Raw genomic sequence first — 23,273 nt, forward strand, 5'->3', positions numbered from 1 at the left:
GGGAACCGCTCCTTTTTGTTCCCCCCAAATGCCATGTTTGCTGTACCTGATGGGCGCTGGTGATATGCTCAGACACTTCAGCCGGCTTCGGAGCTTCCCGCCAGTACAGGTCTTCGTCTCCGCTCCGCAGCGGTGGGCGGGGCCACCCCGGTCCGGTCGGCGTGCTGTACGTAACGGCTTGGTCTTGCACTACAGGCCGATGCGTCGTTTATGTCGTCGTCCCGTAGGCCGCAGTCGATTGCAGAGGCCAAAGGAGCTCTTACGGCGTCCGGTTCATGCGATCAATGGTGCGGTGTTTACTCCGTCAGTGCAGGATCAGGATGTTGTTGGTGGGCCCTCGGAGGAGATCACTCAAAGTGCGGCCATTGCTTTTCGCGCATAGCTCCGCCCCCAAGACAAAACATGTTGGTTAATGTATTAAATTGTTATTTCGAGAGGGCTGATACGAACAAGTCGCTTTACGTGCGATTCCTTGCTCCATCACCAGGACAGCAAACACAGAACACCCATCCACAAAAACAAGCCCAGAGCAATGCCATTGCAGTTTCTAGTCCACCCCATGGAAATCAAGCACCCAGTGCCCCACTACAGCAGGGACCGGATGGTTGGCCAAGCGCAAGGTAACAGTCATCGAAGACAGGAGCCCAGCGCAGCAAGGGCAAGGGCCTCAGCCACAAGAGGAAGGGGTAACTGTTTGGGGAGGCAACGCCTTTACTAAGTCACCAGATACAAATCAACAGTAGCACAAGCTCAACCCCAACAGGATGTCTCCCCCTCATATCATCATGCAGATACATTTCTTTAGCTACATCCACAACATTTCTGCAGTCCATCAAATGCTACTTTGAATTGAAGCCCATGCCAGAATTTGCTATCCAGGTGCCTCTAGGGGCCTGGACCACGCTCCAGGGGTGGACAGTCTGACAAAGGAGCAGGGCGTCCCCCTGCTGGTGCATAAAAGCTGGCACCCAGGACCAGCTTTGGGCTGGCTACGTATGTCGCAAAAACTTCAGGGTTTGCCACCAGATGGAGGCCGTCTTTTGTTCCAAAACGAGGCGATCGTTCCGATGTCGGGAACCAGGTTCCTGACATACGTGGACAGAGATGTCCTCAACACACCAGAGAACACAATAACATGACCCCAGATGGTAGTAGAGAATCAATTAACCTCACCCACATGGGGCTGAACGAGTCTTCGTGGCATACCCGACTCCAGTCCAAGATCACAGCAAACAAACCTGATCGCAGCCATTTCCTTGTAAGGCCCTAAAGTTGTCCAGGAATGACCTTCTGACTACCTCCAGTATTCCTTGTTAAAAGCAGCGACGCCCAGACCACAGGTAAGCGCCCACCGGAACCTGCACAAGGCAGCCTAGAAACAGCCCAAAATTCTCGACTCTTCCAGAAAAGCAGGCTTAACACAATTAAATAAACCCATTTAGAAAAGACCCTCATTGCACGCCAGGTGCAGAGACCAGAGAAATGCTTATGTGTCGACAGACAAATCACCTAAATAATTATGCGTGCTCTGATTCTAAAAATTGCACGGAGCCCATGCAGGTCAAAAGGATGTCACCGTACTGATTATAACAACACACTTTTACGGAACAGCTCACCAAGGGAAAATACTGTCCCTACCGTGGCAGGCAGAGGGAGGGAGGAAAAAGTATAAATAAACCTAAAACTCACCCTACTAAAGAGTGTCACTCCAGCAAAAGGCAGAATGCACCTGTATAAGTATAGGCAGAAATTAGCCCATCTTCAGTAACAATGCCTTTTTTTTTTTTTAAACTAACCAACAACCCTCAGCCATTACCCTACAGGTCAGTGATTTAACCAAATGTGCACCATCATTGTAGCAGCTGCCACCACTTCGACCGAAGCCCCCTAAAGACATTTCAATCACCGCCTTCCAGTGGATTTCCCCAAGGCAACCGTTCAAGAGTACAAAACTACAAAATTGGCTTTACAGGTGGGGTTCCCTGTTTTTTTGCTAACAAACTTTTTTGCCCTTCACTAAGACAGGACATCTCTGGGCCACTAAACGACAGTCATCTCTCCCGAAGATCATCGTACAGCTTACTATTGTTAATTAAGTTAGGTACCCATGTATTTTTGTACACACTAAGTTTAGCCCGGGTGTTCGCATGCCGAGTCAATCCCCAAAATGTGCTTATTCTCATGAAACCCACGTTGACATTCTTTCAACATATGCATAGAGACCTCTCGCACCTCTTATACAATGAACCCAATGCTAGCATCCCACACGCACTACACAGCGCACTCCTACACAACACATGGTATTCACACATGACCTCCATGAGCACTCAAACCACAAACCGTCATGTTACATGTGCTTACTGATACCCCACGCTTTAGGTGCAGACAGACTTTACTTGCCCCAAGAGATAGCCCCTGAGGAAAGCAAATGTCTGATCCTCTTTTGTCTCTGTAGGATTAGGGCAAAGATACAACCCAACAAAGTACATCCACATAAAACAATAGTAAACATCTCCCAATACGAGGCCAATCCCACAGTGCTCTACCTTTTCACCGTATCCAGCGACATTCAAACAGAACTAGACAGGATGCCGCATGCGGGGCATTGTAGGAGAGGACACTATTTGACCCATGGACATCTTAGGAAAGAGTTTCTTAGTAGTAGCGAGACCACAGTGCCAGTGTGCAAATGAGTCCGCTCCAGCTTCTGTCTGTGACCCCCGGTTGGCTCTTAATGTATTCGGGCTACCTTTTTAAATGACAAATGGACCCTTCATATGGAATTCTAGTGTAGGGCCATCCACCTCAACAAAGGGGAAATGAGTCCTATGGGAAGGGGTAGAACTCCAGCTCTGACACCCCATGCCTGAAACTCTGGGACACTGAGATAAATCGGTACATGTGGTTGGAAGGGAAGGGACAGCCCCTAATTGTATGGAAATATACACTGTATTCTAGGTGTTTCAGAGTCAAAGGAACAATACCGCTCGGGACCAACGACCAATGCAAAGCAGTGTTGCACATACCAGAATTGGAAAGAGGCACTCCCACGAAAGATTCTACTCCAATTTCGCATTTATCTGTTTGGGTAGTGAATCCTGCTTTGCTTAGTCTTGTTAAAACACCCTCTAGGACTTTATTGTGTTCCACCTCTGATACTCCATATATGAGGATGTCATCCTGGAAGCATAGTACCTTGTCTAATCCTTGTAATATATGCTGCATTATGTGTTGGAAAACCGCCGCTGCAGACTCCAGTCCGACCGGCAATCTTGAAAACTGAGAAGCCCTGAACGGAGTTATGAAGGAAGTGAGGTGTTTAGAATCCGGATGGAGGGCAAGAAATTAGTTTGGTCCTTTCTTAACAAACTGGCGAACAGTAATCGTGCTGGGGACGGTCCTGGATCCTTTCCCCAGTTTCTCATGCCTGCTGTTGCGAACTCCATATTCTGCGGAGTTCCTGTTGCACCTCCAACCCTGCATCAGCCACACGTGTCGATCACCTGCCTACTGTTCAATCGATGATCAACGCTTGCATCCCTGTGGACTTCCATTCACCTGGCACTGACCAAGTGAGTGCTGTAGGGGAGGGCCCCTTTGATTCAGCGCCCTGGGAGATGTTTTCTATTGTTCGCCTATGTAGGGTGCCGGTGGGGGCTGTAGTATCGGGAAGCACCATCCGCCCCGTTTTCAAATCTGACTGTGCTCCTTCAGCGTGATTGGCCGGTTGACCTTATCCACCTTCACCACGTCGGGTGCCGTGGCTCCAAAGCTCTTCCCAAGTTCACGAACCTGGCGGTGCTGTGGGGAACCAGGGTTGTGCTTTCCCCTTCCTTCCCTCCACGTTTTGGCGATCCTGTTTCAGCATCGAGGGTGCGGAGCTCCGAGGCATAGACGCTGCGCAATATGTAGTGACGGTCTAGCCTTTTCCTGAAGGGACCGAAACCGGAAAGGGCTAGACAGGAACCGGAAGGCGGCCATTTTGTAAGGCGCCGAACCGGCTGCAATGAAAGCGCGCTGCCCCGGCGCTCCACGTAATAAAGCCTAATTAAGTACTCACTTGAGGCTCCGTGAGTTATTATTGACCAGCGACACCTCCTACAATGGCGACGAGGCGGGACACGGCGCAGTGAAGAAAAACAAACTGCGAAAATCGTCCACACGCCGAAAATTGCACCACTGCAAGGCATAGTAGTACACATCAGGAAGGTGAGCTGACCACCACGGAGACAGCAGGGGATACGTGGAGCGCGGCAGAGGGCGGGAGACCGCGAAGGAAGCAGGTGCAAGCAGGGCACACTGTGCTGCACACGAGCCGGGCAGGCACAGCAAGGGGCCACCAAGCATCACTGGGGAGCCACACGTGGAGTGGAAGCAGAGCAAGGGGGCACAACCACGCCGCCAGTGCGAAGGCACCCAAAGGGCCGGTACTGCAGCCCTAACCAGGATACAGTGGAGGAGAGAAGGGGTGTGACCACAGGAACAACTTACACAGACCCACTGCTGCAGAAAGCTGGCGGATCGCACTGCACAAAGGGAGGATCCTAGCAGCAGAGACAGAGCAGGTCAGCAAGTGACCCTGGAGGCCAGGGGTGCAGTAGGAGGCGTGAATAGCGGACAAGACCAAGGGGACGACACGGACGAGAGGCAAGCACCAGGAAGCCCGCCCAACCGAAGCGTTCCCGCCCAGGAGGCCCCGAGAGGAAACGTGAAGATGGCCACACCGTACACTTCCCTAACTAACATGATGCCTTTCCTCCCAAAGAGAGGAGAACCCACGATGCCGTGGGAGGACTGGAAGAGATATTTGCTGAACTACTTGGAGGCATTAGAGGAAGAGCGCAACGCGGAATACTCCAGCCCAAGAAGGAGAAAGATTCTCCTGCATAATCTAGGGCCAGAAGGCTTGAGGGTGTTTGACAATTTACTGAAGGCCACGAGAGATCCGACGGACACGGATGTGTTCCAGCATTCGATACAGGATTTGGACACGCACTACAGGCCGGTGGTGTGTGTGGCCATAGATCGGAGCAATTTCTTCCAGAGAAATCAGGAAAACGGAGAGACCATAGATGAATACGTCGCAGCGTTAAAAAAATTAGCCCTAACCTGCAAATTTGGAAACCTGCACGACGAACTAGTAAGAGACCAAATCATCATGCATACGTCCAACACGACGATACAAGAGAGCTGTGGGTGAACGGTGACGCACCTCTCAAAGAAGTTTGGGCCTTGGTCAAGAAGTCAGAGCTATCTAAAAGATGTGCGCAAGCGGCCAGGAAAGAGGCAGGTAGCACACACACGGTGTGCAGAGTGATGGTGCACAACAAGGGAGACAAAGCCAAGCATCAAGGACCACCCAGATACCAATACACCAAGCGGAGCCCGCAGAGCGCGGGTACGTCGCAGAAGGCGAGTGGAGAGAAACGGACAAGTTGCTACAGGTGTGGAAGCACCTCACACTTAGGAAATGACAAAGTGTGTCCGGCATTTAGGGCGAGATGTGCGTTCTGTAACATGTTTGGACATTATGAAAAAGTGTGCAGGCGGACCCCAAAGGGGGGGGCAGTCAAATATATTGACCAAGGCACTCCAGAAGAGGAAGAGACGCAAGCGGAAGAAGAATACTTGGAGGAGGTCTTATACATTGATGACCAAGTACTGGATGTGGACTGCAAGGAGTCTAGCAAACCGATACTCAACATGAGCATAGGAGGTGTGAAGGTCGACATCGTAGCCGACTCTGTAGCTCCCATCACAATAGTACAGAGAAAAGTGTGGGAAGAGAAGTTCTTGAGAGAAATAAAAGAAGAACTAAGGCCAATGGACCTGAGACCAGTCACCTATACGGGACAAAGAATACCAATGTTAGGGTACTGCCCGTTACCATTTGAATTTAGAGGACGGCGAGCGAACTGTAAGTTGTATGTTGCGGAAAAAGGACCCTCTGTGCTGGGGTGGAAAGATCAAGGTGCACTAGGGATCCAACTTAATCCTGGAGGAATAGAGAAAGTGTTGCTGATGGACACGGAAGGAGGACAAGAAGGAGAAGCGTGGAAGAGAGAATACCCCCAAGTGTTTAGCGGGAGAATTGGAGAATTGACCAAATTCAAGCACATGATACGTCTGAAGGAAGGAGCCACACCGGTGAGCCACAAGGTTCGAAACATTCCTTTTTGCTGCAGAGAGGCCGTGCAAGAGGAGTTGGACAGATTGGAGAAAGGAGGTATAATCACAGCAATTGAAAGTGCAGAGTGGTTGTCGCCCTTAGTGGTAGCACAGAAGCCCAACGGCAAAGTGAGGCTATGCGTGGACCTCAGGGAATTGAACAAAAACATTCTTGTTGACAAATTCCCACTTCCACATATCAACGAGATGCTCGCGAGGACGAAGGGAATAAAGTGGTTTTCAACGGTAGACCTATCCTCGGCATACCATCAGGTGACACTACACCCCAAGTGCAACCACCTTACGTCCTTCATAACACCTTTTGGGTGTTACAAATTCTTGAGAATGCCGTTTGGATTGGCATCAGCGGCTGCTGTGTTTCAAAAACTAATGCACCAACTCTTTAAAAATGTGGAGGGAGTTCAGTACTTTCAAGATGACATTCTGATAATGGGAAAATCGAAACCTGAGCACTATGAGAAGGTACACACTGTACTGAGAGTGTTACAAAACAATGGCCTCACCGCTGAGTGGGCGAAATGTAAATTTGGGAGGCCGTCGGTGACGTACCTGGGACATGAAATAAGCGAGAAGGGAATCGAGCCTAAGAGAGAAAACATGGAGGCGATAAGGAAAGCGCCAGCCCTGGAGAAGAAGGAAGATGTCAGGTTGTTCCTCGGCATGGCGGAATTCTATAGTAAATTCATCCCGAATTTTGCCACCAAGACACACCACATGCGTCAACTGTTGAAGGAGAGGAACGGATTCAGATGGAGCGAAGAAGAACAAAAGGAAATCGAGGCCCTGAAGAAGGAAATGAGTGAGGTCATACCTCTCAAGGGCTTTGACCAAGAAGCCAAGACCATACTCACGACGGATGCCAGTGACCGTGGTCTAGGAGCGGTGTTGATGCAGAAGTCTGAGAGGGGGGAGATTTCCACCATCTGTTTCGCTTCCAGAACATTGGCGCCAAATGAAGAAAAGTTCAGTGTCATCGAGAAAGAGATGCTAGCGGTGGTATGGGCGATGGAACATTTTAGACAGTTCCTATGGGGAGCAATGTTTTTGGTTCGCACTGACCACAAACCCTTGATAAGAGTGCTGACCTCGAGCGGTCATACGCATGCCACCCCAAGGATAGCGAAGATGACATTGAGACTCTTAGACTATGTGTACGAGGTGGAGTATTTGCCTGGACCCAGGAACAAAGTTGCGGATTTTTTGAGCAGAGCGGCTGCCAAAGAGAAGGCAGAAGAGCAAGACTCCCCAGGATGGGAGGGTACATGGTTGCCACCATGCAAGATGTGGAACAAGTGATCAGTGAACACGAGTGGACAACATGATGAAGACCTGGAAGCCATAAAAGGGTACGTAACGCATGGGTGGCCAGAGAAAAGGCACCTAGATGAGAAATTAAAGAAATACTGGGAAGTAAGAGAAGAACTTTCTCTAGGAGAGAACCCCATATTCCTAATGAGAGGAGACAAAGTTGTTCCTCCCCAAGGACTGGTTGGACACCTGTTGGCAATCCTACATGAGGGGCATCAAGGGATAACGAGGACAAAGGCCTTGGCGAGACAAGCGTATTGGTGGCCTGCTATAGACGCCCAGGTGGAGAGATACGTGAGAGAATGCGACTCGTGCGCCAAGGCAGACAAGACACAGATCCTCATGAGACCACAACTGGGCAAGTTCCCAGTACCCAGCTGTCCCTGGGAAATGGTATCCATAGACCTAATAGGAACCATTTTGAATTTGGAGGGGATACAGAAATATGCCATAGTATTGGTGGACAGGTACTCTAAGTGGCCTGAGGTGGAAGTCAGAGAAACAGTGGACACAGACATGGTACTAGCGTTCTTGAATGCGATCTTCGTGAAGGAAGGAATCCCCAAGATAATTACATGTGACAATGGGCCACAGTTTATCTCAGCTAAATGGGAAGCGTTCATGTCCAGGAATGGAATTGAAGTCAAGCACACTCCCATATATCATCCGGCAGGAAATGGTCTGGCCGAACGGTTTAACCGTGTCATAATGGGGACCATCCAAGCGGCCATAAGTGATGGTCAGGACTGGGAAAAGGAGTTACCCAAGATGCTGTGGGCATACCGCATCACACCTGGAAGTACAGGGTACAGTCCGTTCAAAATTTTGAGGGGACGAGAGCCATTTACGAAGGACAATATGGCGTGGAGACAGATGGTGGTGCAGAGTAAATGGTCTCCTGCGATTGTGAAGAGGAATCTAGAGAGAGTGCAGGAGACATATACGGAGCATTACAACAAGCGACGCAATGCACAAACTGTGTCTCTGGAAAAGGGAGACTGGGTGAGAGTGAAAACAGCCACATTGAAAAGAAAAGGGGAAAGCAAATTCACGCCACCCCTTCAGGTCCTGGAGCCCTATGCCAGGTCTGCGTTGTTGAGCGACGGGAAAGTGTGGTCGCAAGATAGGATGGCGAAGTGCAACAAAATCCTAAGATGGGAAACAGAAAGTGAGACAGGAGTTGAAGAAGGAGTACAGAGAAGTGAAGTTGATGGAAGGATACAAGAGCAAGTCGGAAGAAAGGAAGAGCAAGTAGAAGAGACACGGAATGAGGAAGTGGAGGCCAATGGAGAAGGTGCAACCGGAGGAGAGTCTATTGTGAAGGGACATGGTGAGGAAAGGAACAGAGGGAGACAGGAGTGTACAAGAACTGAAGTGAAGTGAGCGACAGGCGAGAGCAGCACGCGTCCCCAAGAACCCCGAGAGGTACAGTGGAGGCAGAAGGAGTGAGGACGAGAGCAGGACGAATGGGGAGAATACCCAAGAAGTTCGAGAACTTTGCTATGGACATCTAGTAAGACTTTTGGGTGCCAGTTTTGTTGTTTGGTTAATGTTTAAAGGGGGGAGATATGTAGTGACGGTCTAGCCTTTTCCTGAAGGGACCGGAACCGGAAAGGGCTAGACAGGAACCAGAAGGCGGCCATTTTGTAAGGCGCCGAACCGGCTGCAATGAAAGAGCGCTGCCCCGTAATAAAGCCTAATTAAGTACTCACTTGAGGCTCCGTGAGTTATTATTGACCAGCGACACCTCCTACACAATCGCGTCTCCTCACGCTCGGAGTTCCTGCCTCCTCCTCATTCAAGCCCCCGCCCTCGTGCTCTTCAGAGTGATTTTCCACCAGCGCCGGCCTCCAGTTCACCTCTCACCTCAACTGACTTCTCATTCACGCCCATCGGCCTGCCAGCATTTTCTTTCGCTGACAGGCACAGCAGGGGCAGCCTTGGACATGTGCACCTGCATAGAGCCACCAAACCCCAGGGGCCACCACGCCAATATATATCCTTAATATAATAATCCTCTGAGGATGGATACATATTTGCATGGCGGCCCCTGGCAGAGATTATGGTGGCCTCTGGCTCTGTTACACTTCCAAACACCCTGACCCCACCCCTCTTCACTGGCCTTCGCGCTCTGCAACGCCCGGACCCCCTATTCCGGGGCCCCCTACCTACGCCCCCTGCCCAGGGCCGCCATGAGTCTAGAGCCGCCCCTGGGCACAGCTCTTCTCATTTCTATCAGTGTGACTATTGATACAGATATTAGTCCACATGAGAAGAAGCTGACCTCACATTCCTTGACCATCGCTTACAGGCACAGCTCTTCGCAATTGATTTCTTTGTGACTGTAACCATTGCTGTTAACCACTTAAAGTCTAATGTCTTATAAGTTAACCCCTTATTTTCCCCACCTACACTACTTGCTTATTCTTGCTGACCAGCTCTGCATTTTATTACTATTCATTCTCCTATTAGTCCTTTTCACTGCGTTTTGATGCATGGTGAACATTATTGCTGGTAGGACAGTACATTTGGTGACAAAAATACTCCTAGAGGAAACCTTTCCTTCATTGTTTAATACAGCATCACCCTTATTTCCTCTGTTACAACCTTATCCTTGCGCCCTCTCTGGTATTTCTTGTACTCCTTCAACAACATCCTTTTTGTTTTGGCTCTTTCCTCTCCTTGGTCTTCTGCCTTACTCCTTCTTTCCCTCTAATCTCCTTCTTCACTCTTTCAGTCTTCTTCCCACTGCTCCTGTTCACCATGTCTGCCTTTGCGATATCCCATCCTCATCGCCAGTTTGTTAAGAAAGGACCAAACTAATTCAGGTAAGAGATTGAGTTTATTGGTGTGGATCCTTCAGTGCCTGCTCATGAGTGAGTTTGCCAACATTCTGAAGCGAGCTTCACCCCAACATCCTACAGATGGGACATACCAAGGAGAGGGTAGGGAAGAGGGGAAGGAAGGAAGGAAGGGGGAAAACAGCTAGGTTACAACACAATTTATACCAAAGTTTCCAACAATATAACAACATACCAGACAATGCAATATTTTACTGTCTCAGCCCCCACTAGTCGCCCATCTCTGAGACATTCCAGTGTGGCAACTTTTCGTTGTTCCCCCTCCAGGCAGATGATGCAGTCCAGTCATCGCTCGAGTTAGCCTCTGACCTAGCTGAATAAGTGCTTGACAAGTTCACGCTCAAACGAAATACTGCCGTGGCATTAGGACTTCAGACTCCTCTGTCAATGAGCTGCGTGGTCTTACCCTGAAGTGGTTGGGGCTCAGCTCCATAAGTCTTGCGCGCTGCTCGAGTCAATGATGTAGCTCATATAGCTGTTGCTGGTTCATAGATCCTGGGAAGGTGCAGTAAGTTTCACCAGTAGCAGTGCTAGCAAGACAAGTCTCCTGATTGTTGCAGGTAGTCGCTTGGTGTATCCTAAAAGAGCCATTTCAGGGTTTCTGGTTACATGTATATGATTGCAGGCACACACTCAAAGATCTGCACCAACTATGCTGCAATTTGGGAGCAATGCGAGGCAAGGTGAAGAAATCTGCCCTCAGTGAAAAGCAGCGTGCACAGTTGGTTGCAGCCACTGCACCATATTTGGTTTGTTTAAGTGGGGTGCTGTAGGATTGATGCAAAAATTTGAAGTGAAGGAGTCTTAGTCAACCATATGGAGATAACATGTCAGTTTGTTTGCAGCAATACAGCCTTTGTTTCTCAGTAAATATGTGGTCCAGGGCTGTTTCCCATTTAGCTTAAGCGGTTGCGTAAATCAACGTGCCTGAGTTGCGTATAAGTTGCTGGTCGAGTGAGCTTTGGATTGTGCATTAAGAGTAAGAAGAGTGCTTCGCAGGCTCTTGGTTCCTGCGGAAAGGATGAGTAGTTGCTTTACAAATAGCGTGCATGCGTATGTAGGTGAATTTAACTGTCAATGTAGGTTGTATCCGTCTGCCGATGGTGGCCAAGACTATATAGGCGCCACTGGGAAATACATTTTCTATCTTCGTTATCCCCCATCCTCTTATTCTGTTGAGATTCCGCGTGTAATGTAATGTAATGTAATGATGTCTTGTAAAGCGCATGATTCACCCCACATGGGCTATCTCCGAGCTGTAGACCGCTGGGGAACCTGTCCTGGCTTTCCCTGTGAGATGGTCCCTACTGGGTATCTCCAAGTTGAAACCAGGCATCCCCGGCATATGTGGGGGGCCATTGTGGAGATGAGGCAAGCTAATGCCCAGAGTTGCCGAGTGTGATCCCTGGTTAGAGTAGGCACCGAGGCGAGAATTATCGAGTCCGCTGACCCTGGTCCACGACCCTGACGCGTCGGGAATTGAACCCTGGTCCCGGGCCGTCCTCTGCTTCCGGGTCTGCCGCCTCTAACCAGTGAGCCACACCACTCCACACGCATGTCAGCCGTGAGTGAGTAAAGCAGGTGGTGGGTCAGGGATTGTTCTGGGGCGTATAGCTCAGGGCAGGCTGAGCGTTTTCTGATGTTCCCTCGAGGCCAGTCATGCGCTCTTGAGTGAGTTCATTTCAGTAGAGCCCCATCAAATGTGCTCTCCAAGTCAGGGCACTCAAGGGTATTGGCTGTGCTGTGTCTTGCTCAATTGCTCAGTGGGCCATATATGGCAGGGGGTGTATCCAGTAGTGTGTGTGATGTGCCTGTGCATAGTTGTAGTACAGCTGCCCCATCCTGGCAGAACTCTGGCAGACCTTTGGTAAGACAATTTCTGGCCATCCTGGGATGGGATATGGAGGTCAGACCTACTTTGGTCATGTTTGGTGTCGTATAGCAAAGTCCCAGTTTTGGAAGCCGGTCGAAACTTCAAAGCCTGTTCATTTTTTATTTGATCCTTCTGGCAAGGAGGGAGATATTTAAGCTGTGGTATCACTCTCTACCTACAACTGGGCGGGGTGGTTGAGCTCAGTGAGACACTTTAGGAAGATGGGAAATAAGGTCAGTCAGAATAGGGGTAAGGCAGAATCTGGGTCAGTCTGGAACTTGTTAGAATCGAATGTTTTTTTTTATACCTCTTGTTCAGTTTTAGGTGCACGGTGTAGGGTGGTGCCTCAGCCCTTATATTGCCTGAAAATGGACCCCGATATAAGCAAGGGGAGCAGACGGAGCAAGAGGGTGTTGGCTTACTCGAGGTGATAGGAGTACAAAAAAAAGTAGTACAGATCAAAGTCCGGTGCTGGAAATCTCCCCCCCCCCCCCCCTCTCGTCATACGGCAAAGTGAGTATTTCCCAGTTTATTCTGGGCTGACGTCCCGCCCAGGCTAGGGTGATAAATACTTTCACTTAGTGCTGTGAAAATATCTATAGGACAAGATTTATTCTTTAGTAGGGCCACGTCTAAATGTTATTATGGCTGTAAACATGGCTGAACGAGGACTCTGCACCGGATATCCTCGAGGCCCTCCCCCTGAATTATGGGATCTTAAGACTGGTAGCCCTATAAGCAGAGGGGGTGGGATAGCTATGATTCATAAACTGTCGGTAGAATTCTCCCTGGAGAAGGTGGCCGTAGAGACCGGTGAGGTGGGGCTCTTTACTATTACAGTGGACAATACCCATGTCATTAAAGGCCTATAGATATACCGACCACCCGGTCCGGCTTCACAATTCGCTATCAGTCTTAGGGAACATGTCATACAACTAGCACTACGATATGCCAAGGTGCTGGTGCTGGGTGACCTCAACCTACACTTTGACGACAGGGATAATGTCCCGGCGCAAGAGCTCTGCCAGGAGCTGGATGCTCTTCAATTAGTATTACAATCCACTCTCCCAACTCATCAGCATGGACATTTACTTGACCCTATCTTTGCCAATTGGGGAGAGCTTAGGGTTGACACTCCAATCCCAGTCCCATAGACAGATCACTATGTCATTCCCTTCAGTATTCTTATTCCTAAAGCCCAAGCTGTGCTAAAATCAGACATAGGTAGACCCCAGAGAAAATGGGCCAATTTCTCGGCAAGCAAGTTCAATCTTGCTCTACAGCAGGGGGGACAACCTGGAGGGAGTGAAGTCGAAACGGCCTGCAGTGCTTTAGATCAATGCATTTGTGAGGCACTTGACAAGGTGGCGCCATGGGCCACCAATGCTCCTAGGAGACAGTCTAGATCCGCACCATGGTTCAATGAGGAGCTGAAGGCTGTGAAGTCCTCCTGTAAACGTCTGGAACGTAGGTGGAGGGAAGATTTCTCTGAAAACAGGAAGGCCACGTATAAAACCAGTCTTAAGCAGTATCATTCTCTAATAAGTAAGACGTGAGCTGTGTACTATAATATGAAGATTGAACTTGACGAAAATTCCTCTAGAAAGCTATTTGTGATTTTTAAAGAGCTTTCGTCCCTTGACAGAACCGCCAACCCTAGTAAAGACTCTGTTGATCTTGCAACTTGATAGCAGATTATTTCTCTGATAAAGTAGAGCGGATCTACTCAACAAACCCGGAGGAGGCACGCAGCGGGAAATCTGATTGGACGGGAGTAATATGGAGGAAGCTTTCTGCCTCTCCAGTTTCAGCCTTCCCTCCTTGGATGACCTCAAATCCATAGCTTTGACAATCAAGTCAGGAGATCCTATTAAACCGAGAAATATGAGGGAGAGTATGGACATTTTGGGTTCTTACATTAGACATCTCATCAGACTCTCGTTTGAGGCTGGAGTAGTCCCCCAAAGGTGGAAAGAGGCAGTGGTTGTCCCCATTAAAAAGAAACCCGGGGTTAGCGCCAGCCAGTTGGAGAATCTTCGACCAATATCACTCCTACCTTTTTTCGCCAAGATCCCGGAAAGATGGTCAATGCTCAGTTAACTGTGCGCATGAATCAGGCCAGCCTACTCCATCCCATGCAATCGGGCTTCCGGGCTACTTATTCCACAGAGTGGGTGCTGCTTCTGTCCACTGAAACCATCCGCAGACAGGTCGATGCAGGACAAACGGTGGCACTGATTCTGCTGGACCTCAGCGCTGCATTCAACACCATGGCCCATCCCATTCTTATTCAGCGCCTTGAGGAGAGTGGACTGACCAACCTGGTCCTGAAATGGTTAAGCTCCTTCCTACAGGATAGGAGCTTTCAAGTATCCCAAGGGCAGTACTACTCCAAGAATATCAGGTTAGGTCAGGGGGTACCCCAGGGCTCTATACTTAGCACTACGTTTTTTAATCTGTATATGGCCCCTCTGCCTAAAATCATTGAAAAATATGGCATCCGTGTCATGTCATATGCAGATGACATGCAGCTCGTCGTATCCCTGTCCCAATCTCAGGAAGAAGCTGCCACTAACTTTTCCACATGCCTACAAGAGCTTGCAGTCTGGATGGCTAACAACTGCTTAAAGCTGAATGGCGGCAGGACCGAGGTCCTAATTGTGGGCAAGGCTCCCTCGATATGGTCACCTAGATGGTGGCCGCAGACTCTGGGCACCACCCCCACCCCAAAGGAGGAGGTTAAGAACTTGGGGATGTGGCTAGACTCTAATCTCTCCTTCGATCACCACACCAGGACGGTGGCGGGAAAGTGCTTTGGCATAATGAAGGACCTCCGGAAGACCTTAGATGTGCTCCTGGTAGCTGCCAAGAAAACCCTAGTCCACGCACTTGTCACCTCTTGCTTGGACTACGGGAATGCACTCTACATAGGCGCCAGTAAAAAGAGCATGCAAAGATTACAATACATCCAAAACGCTGCTGCCTGCCTAGTCCTGATGCCTCATCCAAAAATGCCCGAACTACTCTACACTGGCTCCCAATAAGGGAAAGAATTCTATTCAGGGCCCTATGCATTAGTCAACGGATCCTGATGAGGAGAGGCCCAAATTACTTACACAACCTACTGTCCCCCCCTATACCCCGACTAGGGCCATGTGTTCTCAGGGCTGGTTCAAGTCCCAGTAATAAAAAGAATGAATATGGGGGCCGATCTTTCCGCTACCTGGCAGCTAAACAGTGGAACGCGCTTCCCCTGGATCTTCAGATGGAACAATCTGATAAAATCTTTAGGAAAAAACTGAAGACGTGGATCTTCCAGACATAGAGCTCCTTGGGCTCAGCCTGCTGTTTCTCTACTTCTCTGTAGCATCCTCTGGCCGCAGCGCGGGGACACACTAGCTAGTGTAACCAGGCACTTTACAAACTATTATTATTATTATTTATTAGGTCTAAAATACTAATGTCATCAAGTAGATGTAAGAGCCAGAGATAAAGTTAGTTTACCTTAAGCCGGGATTCTGGCCCTAGGTCCTTCCAGATCCGAAATCCATCTAGGTGGCACCCTTGTCTGTCCTTATTTATGATTAAGGCTCCCTGTTTTCCGTTTTTACTGATTTTTACAGATAAATACAGACAGAAAAACATTTATTTTCCTGTCTGTATTTATTTTTAAATGTGGATAAAAACGGAAATTGGATTGTTTTTGAGTGATTCTGAATGCTGTAAATCATGACTGCCAGGCAAAAAAACTGTGCGGATTAACAGGCAAGGGGATTAGAAAAAGAAAGGAATTTTAGTAAAGAGCCTTAAACCGCAGTAGATTTGCACATCCATGATACTAAAATGTGCATGTTTTCTTATAAGTGCATATTTAATCATCTGAGTGTGTATATATATCATTTAAACCTGTCAGGTGTTCAGGCACAAGCGTACATTAAATGGTTAAATAAATGCAGAAATATACACATTTCAGCTTCATCTTTTCACAAAACCTAAAATAAATATGGATAAATACAGGTAAAATTAGCAAAAAATAAATATGGATAAATACAGACGGAAATGACAAAAATATAGATACCATAAAACCGGGAGCCCTATTTATGATACTTGGGGCTGGTGCTTACAGTCTTGATATGTGGGGTTGATACTTACAATCTGTATATGTGTGGCTGGTACTTTTAGGCTGGGTATGTATTTTTCATACTGTAATGATTTTATTTTGTGAGTAAGACTGCACTCTACAAAGCACACTTTATTCTTGCACTTTCATCTCTGCAGGTAAAACTTCAAGAGTGGCTGCGGCTGCTGAAGAACGAGGAGGAATATTTTCTGGAGTTTAAAGTCAAGAAAGAGGAACAATATAAAACCATCAGAGTAAGTGAGTGCTGTGTGTCGGTATTTGACTATGTCTTTGTGATTACCACATAAAGTTCAAGACACAAAGAAGCTGATGAGACACCCTACAGACTAGATCTGTATACTGACCAGAGTCACAACTGTTGGACATTGGGGATGAAATCAGCCAAAGGTGTGTCTTAATATAAACAAAAATAAAACTTACTCTGCTCCCCTTAAGGTATGCTTACATAGTGTGTATTAGTGTATGTATGTACATATGTGGCATTATCTGGCAGTCAGTATATACTACTGTGTGTGTTTGTGTGTATGTTGATACATGTGGTAAAGTACGTGTTCATGTATGGATGGTTCTGGAGTTATCTGTGGGAGTGTGTACATGCCTGTCCATCTCTATAGTCGTCTGTTTTTGGGGGCATGGTTAAGTGTTTGTGTGTGTGTCTTTGCATGTCATTATGTATTTTGAGCCACAGAATATGCCAATACATGTGCACATTGGTGTGCATGTGTATTTTTGGAATGTGCATGCTTTAGTCAGAATTTATTGCCTGTGAGTTTGTACATGCATATGTAAATGTCTGGCTTTGAGATTGCATATCACAAGGTCTGGTGTGCAAATACATGTGCACATTTGTATGTGTGTGTGCCTGAGTGAGTTTGTGTATGCATCGGTCTGGAGTTACACATCCGTGATATTATAGATATTCATATGTGCTTATCTGTTTGCATGGGTGTGCCTGGAGAGTGTGTATTTGTGGGTTTGTGTACGGACTGTTTTGAGATATCCATCAGTGAGTTTGTACAAGCAGCTATACGTATGTGTAGGAGTGTGCACATTAATGTGTGCATCTGTATGAATTGTACCTCAGTGGAGTTGTGTATGCATGCATCTGGATTTATCTACCCATCCATCAGACTGAGCAAGCCTGGTGTAAGGGCCTTCCTAAAGCAGGGTTTTAGCAATGTAATCATGCCAGGGTGTTATATATACATCGCTGGACCCCAGAACATCTAATAGAGTTCATCTAGATCACAGGTTCTTAACCTATGGTCTGGGGAGCCTTTGGCATCCGCAATACCTACGGGGGGCGGGGGGTGGGAGTCAGTGAAAGTTTTGAAAATTATATAATATTAATAGATGAGTAAAGTGTATGTTGATAAAAAAGCAACATGTGTGTTTGTTTAATGAATGCTTGTTTCTGTAATTTTGTGTATTATTTTGCAGTTTAAATCTTTCAAATTGCTTAGCCCGGGATCACCGGATTCCAATAATGACTCTGTGGGGGGGGGTCCTTGGATTCCAGTAATGATTAACTGGGGGCGCATAGAAGTCCAAGATTAAGAACCGCTGATCTAGATACTAAATTGATCACGGAAGCTCTAACATTGTGTTGATGAGTTTCTTTCTTAGGTGTGGAGCTGGTGACACTTGACCTGGTCATATGAATGGTATATGCGACCCCATCACTTATGGCAAGCCTATGGGTACTGAGAATTGACATTATATGGACATTTTCCAGCCTATTGAGTGCACACATTCTGTAATTATCTTCTGTTTCAAAGCAAAGACATTTTATAGTATATATATATATATATTTTTTGTTTTGAAAGACCTTTATTGAGAACATTCATCAAGTGGTAAACACAGTGTATAGCCTACAACCTGCAAGGCCGGCCTTTTCACATGCATATGTTTCGGATATCGTTCGCTTGTACACAGCCGTAAAGCCGACAACCCTTGGGTCAGGCGGCGCATCAGTAAAGTGTCTCGGATGGTACATTTCACGCCGTGCTTACAATTAATAGGTCTATCATTTTATTTTTTGTTGTTCCAAGAACCATAACTCGTAACTAAGATCAAGATAAACATTCACGCATATTGACACATATCCTGTCTGCCTCCACCCACTGATTAAGGCCATTTGTATATAATGTTGTAACTAACAGCTACCTCATAGGTATGATGTATCGTCCTTTTTCTCACATGACCGTATTCACCCACTTATTCCTTCTAATCTCCGTTGTCCTCCTCGTCGGCACTCAGATTATCGTCCTCTGCTAAGGGGTCACACAACTCTCCTCTGTATACATTCCACGTGGACCACACTTTATTCCATTTACGGGGGCAGGCCCTAAGTACATATACTGCTCTCTCCATGTACATCAATAAGTCCATGTCCCTACTCCACATCGATACCGTGGGTAATTCTGGAGCGCCCCACTTTTGTGCAATATCTCTTTTAGCCACCATGATCGCTAAAGTGACCATATGAGGCCGTACCTAGACAAGTAGTTTGGTTCCCAAATATTTAAGAGGCATTTTCGCGGTTCAGGTATTATGGAAATTTGAAGTGTTTGTTAGACAGAGCGCATCACCTGTCGCCAAAACTCCACTATGCGTGGGCAATCCCAGAGTGTATGGAACAGTGTTCCCTCTTCACCACAGCCGCGGAGACAAAATGGGTGTGGTGCTCTATGTATCTTGTGGAGCATGTGTCTAGTGTAATAAATGCAATGGAGAATTTTGAGCTGTACTAATCGAAATTTCGCCGAGATGCCCACTTCTTTCGGGGATGCTAGTGCCTCATTCCATTCCGAGTCATCAATGTCGCCAATGTCTCCTACCCATTTTTCCCGCAGTGTCAGCGTGGGGTCTTTCAGATTATTGAGCAATTTCTTGTACGTGAGGAATGTTGCACTTTGTTGCATGTAATCAGTAAGAAGTCTATCTTCAAGTGGTGAGGAATCCGGGACTTCAGTGCCCAGTGGTATTGCCTGCCATAGCGCATGTCTGATTTGTATGTATCTATAAGTTCCGTTTGGACCCAAACCATATTGTTGCTGGAGTTGGGCGAAGGCAATCACAGTGTCTTTCTCCCATAAGTCTCCCACTGTGGAGATGCCAATGCTATCCCACTGTGTGAACCCTTTACTGTGTCTCAGGCGCCCCAGGGCTTTCGTATCCCAGAGGGGGGTCAGTTTGGTGATCTTTCCCCTCCACCCCAACCTTGCCTGCGCCGCGTGCCATAAAGTGATTGTGTGCCTTGTGGGCCCTATCAGTTTCATGACCTGGTGTTTATTGTAGAGTGCTGAAAGCATGCAGTCCGTCCCTAGCTGTGCCCAATCAGCCCTATAGGCAGGGTCATCCCGCGGTGTGTGTATCCACTGATTCACAATTTTGAGCTGCGCGGCCCAGTAGTATAACTGTACGTCTGGTAAGGCAATGCCCCCTTCGTACCAACTTCTGGTCAACTTGGCATATGCAATGCGCGCCAGGCCATTATTCCACAGCAAGCTCGAGACTAACGCCGTGACTTGTTTAAAGTAACGCGGTGCGATTGGATATGGTGTATTTTCCAGGGCGTATAAAAATCTGGGAAGTGCCATCATTTTGTAGAGGGCAGCATGCCCAAGGAGGGTCAATGGCAGGGCCGCCCAGTGTTTCACGTCCACCCGGAGACGTTCCGGGGGTAGCCTCAGGTTTTTTTCAAAAAAGTCTGGGGCGTTGTCGGTGATGTGGATGCCCAGATACATAAAGGAGCTCGACGTCAGCGTAAGCGGGCAGTCCAGTGCAAGCACAGGCCTCGGCCCCTTCAATATGTAGATCACTGATTTTGACCAGTTCAGTGTGTAACCCGACGTCTGTCCGTGCGTGTCACAAAGCGCTAAAAGCGCCGGGATGCCCCTTTCAGGGTCTGTGAGATAGATCAGCATGTCATCAGCGTACAGCGACACACGGTCCTCCTCGCCGTCTGCCCACCCAATTCCTTTCAATAATGGCGTCTTCCTGATCAATGTTGCCAGCGGTTCCAACACTAGGGCAAAGAGTAAAGGGGACAAGGGGCAGCCTTGACGAGTACCCCTTGCCAGCGGAAATGTATGCGAGATGTGTCCGTTGGCGGTGACCTGGGCAACAGGGTTGGCATACAGGAGTCTGATCCAAGCAATATATTTAGGGCCGAAGCCCATACGGGCTAAAACTGCAAATAAGTATTCCCACTCCACTAGGTCGAATGCCATCTTAGCATCCAATGAAAGGATCACCGCCGCTTCCGACAGGGAGGGGGCTTGCGCCATTATCCCGTGCACTCGTCTAAGATTAAGGGCCGTGCTTCTATGGGGCATGAAGCCCGATTGATCCGGGTGGATCAGTAGCTGAAGGTGCTTCATTAGCCTATTGGCTAACAGTTTCGCTAGGATTTTGGCTTCCGCGTTAAGGAGGGAGATAGGGCATTATGAGGAGCATTCCGCCGGAGGTTTGTCAGGCTTAGGTATAGCCACTATTGTGGCAGTACGTTGGTCTATCGGGAGTTCCGCCTTCGCCAGGCTCTTCTCATACATTGCCAAAGATGTTTACTAAGGGTGTCGGACATAAGTTTATACCATTCTATGGGTATACCGTTGGGGCCCAGAGCCTTTCCGGATTGGATCGTCTGGATTGCTCGCTGTAATTCGTCAACTGTTAGGTCTGCCTCAAGTTCATGTACTGCCTCCGGTGGAAGCGTTAGGACGTCTATGGTACTTAGGGAAAGCATTGCCGCTTGTGCCGTGACCTCCTGTTCTGGAGTTTAGACTGCCTGGAGGTGCCGCGCTAGGGTGTGCACCACATCTTCCGGGTGTGATTGTAACTGCCTCTCTTGGGTATAGAGGTGCTGTATGCCTTTATTGCTCCCTCCCTTTTTGTCTAACCAAGCCAGCATTTTCCCCGCCTTGTCTCCGATGTCATAAATTCTGTGTGCTGTGTTAGATAAATTGTCTATGACCTGTGTCTTGAGGTGATCTTGATATTGTTGCTGGCGCAATTTCAACGTGTGTGCAGTTTCTGTCGTGGGATCCGACATGTGTGCCGCGTTCGCCGCCTGAAGCGCTAGCTCTAGCTCCGAGAGCTCTCTCTGGTATGTTTGTTTGTGTCCCGAGATTGACGCGTTTGCACTACCCCGCAGAACCGTTTTGTATGCCTCCAACAGAGTCGAGGGAGAGGGTACTGATGCTGTGTTTTCAGCAAAATAATACGTGGTTGCGGAGTTTTATAGTATATTTTAACCTACAAATAGTTCATTAGTTTTAAATCAAACGTTACGTTTTGACACTTTTCGGGACATGGCTATCCCCTTGTTCAAGACTTATGTATTTCTAAGTCTGGAAACAACAAGGGCACAACTTGGCTTTAGCCACTGATCTCAGAAATTATCTGTTAAGCTCGATCCTCGTTACAAGGTTTTTCTGCAACAGTCTCATAAATCGGCCATGGTTCGAGGTCCCATATTTAATGCCTGCATTTATTATACTCGTTTTTACAAAGAGGTGATGCTGATCCACTCTCTATGGTCATAGAACCGGTTTGGTTGATTATCTTGACATTTCCTGGATATCTTTCAGACGCAGCCTTTGCACAAGGTGTTGACACTCGCAGGAGGCAGCAATGATGCTGCCTTCAGCAGGAGTATCCAAAACAGGGGCACAAAGAAGTGTGAGACCCCTGCACCTGGCTGTCATGAGCTGTCCTGAAGCAGTGAAGAGGGGCAGACAAAAGGACAGGACGAGCCCAGAATCCTCTTCTCCTAACAGAAACTTCTGTCCCACCCATCAATCCTACCATTTTCTGAAGGGCAGGGCTCAGAGAGCACTAACCAGCAGCCCTCTCCTAATAAGAATGTAACTGAATTTCTAAGTGTAGCCCTGTCTCCATCCTCACTCACTTAAGTGTCGGGTCTTCATTTTCAAGCTGCATAAAATCAGTCAATTCCATTGGGAAGCTATAGCCACCCTCCATCTGGTACCATGCTAAAACAGGGGCCACCTAACATGGAGCCCACTGTCCCAGTACTGAAACCCTCACCATACACAGAGACCTTTTAACACATGTGTGCTACACATTCACAGTACATATATGCAGTGGACATGCACAAGGAAGTTTAGCGCAAGACTTTGGGGCGCCCACTAATGCAGAATTTTATATTAGACTGCACTCTCATCTGGCACAGGAAAAAGGTCTGTTCGCGACTAATGATACACCATACTTGGTACGCTGCCACCACCACTATAGGTGGCTAGCTCAGGACATGGGAAGTATTGCCATCTCGGTTATAAGGGCACACTTGGGGCGCCCCTCCATGTCACAACAGGTTCTGAGCTTTGTGTTACCAGTAGAAGGACAAGGCCGCTGTGCATGTTATATTAGCATGATTGCCTGGCCACACAAAAGGTCAGATCAGTTTCACGTGCAGTCTTTTACTCCGTGCTGGGGTATACACCTGTTTACAATTCTCGAGACATTTCCGTCACAACATGCCCTATCATACAGTTCATTGAGTACCTTCTGTGATCTTGCCCTGGCACAGGACAAAAGTTACCCGATCACGCCCTGCGACGCAGATGGTAGATGTTTTACTTTATCAACAGGTCCCAAAAACTAAGAACCCTCTCCTGATGAAGACTCGTACAGAGGTCGATAAAGGGTAGAACCACACAACACGGATGACGTCAAATTTGACTGTGGCAGGGGTTTCCTTTACATCATTCTGATAAGAAGAAGCATATATTTCATAACCCCCGGTGTCCCTTTGGAAAAGCAACTTTGATCAGCCCCGATCTCAAAAAACTACTTTCCTTTACTTTGGGCGGGTTACAGGTTCCTGCAATACATGAAAATCAAACCTTTTTACATAATCATGGTGATGATGCAC

General features: G+C 47.9%; 1 protein-coding gene across 1 annotated transcript in view; it reads left to right on the forward strand.

Annotated features, from left to right (window-relative positions):
• Nucleotides 1-23,273, forward strand: part of LOC144754196 (E3 ubiquitin-protein ligase TRIM39-like) — a 201,882-nt gene that overhangs the window by 72,471 nt on the left and 106,138 nt on the right. The window contains exon 2 of the mRNA XM_078641780.1: nt 16,510-16,605. Coding sequence (XP_078497906.1) covers nt 16,510-16,605 — 96 coding nt within the window. The remainder of the gene's footprint in view (nt 1-16,509; nt 16,606-23,273) is intronic.

The sequence above is a fragment of the Lissotriton helveticus genome, chromosome 5_1 (genome assembly GCF_964261635.1).
Source record: "Lissotriton helveticus chromosome 5_1, aLisHel1.1, whole genome shotgun sequence".
Taxonomy (NCBI): domain Eukaryota; kingdom Metazoa; phylum Chordata; class Amphibia; order Caudata; family Salamandridae; genus Lissotriton; species Lissotriton helveticus.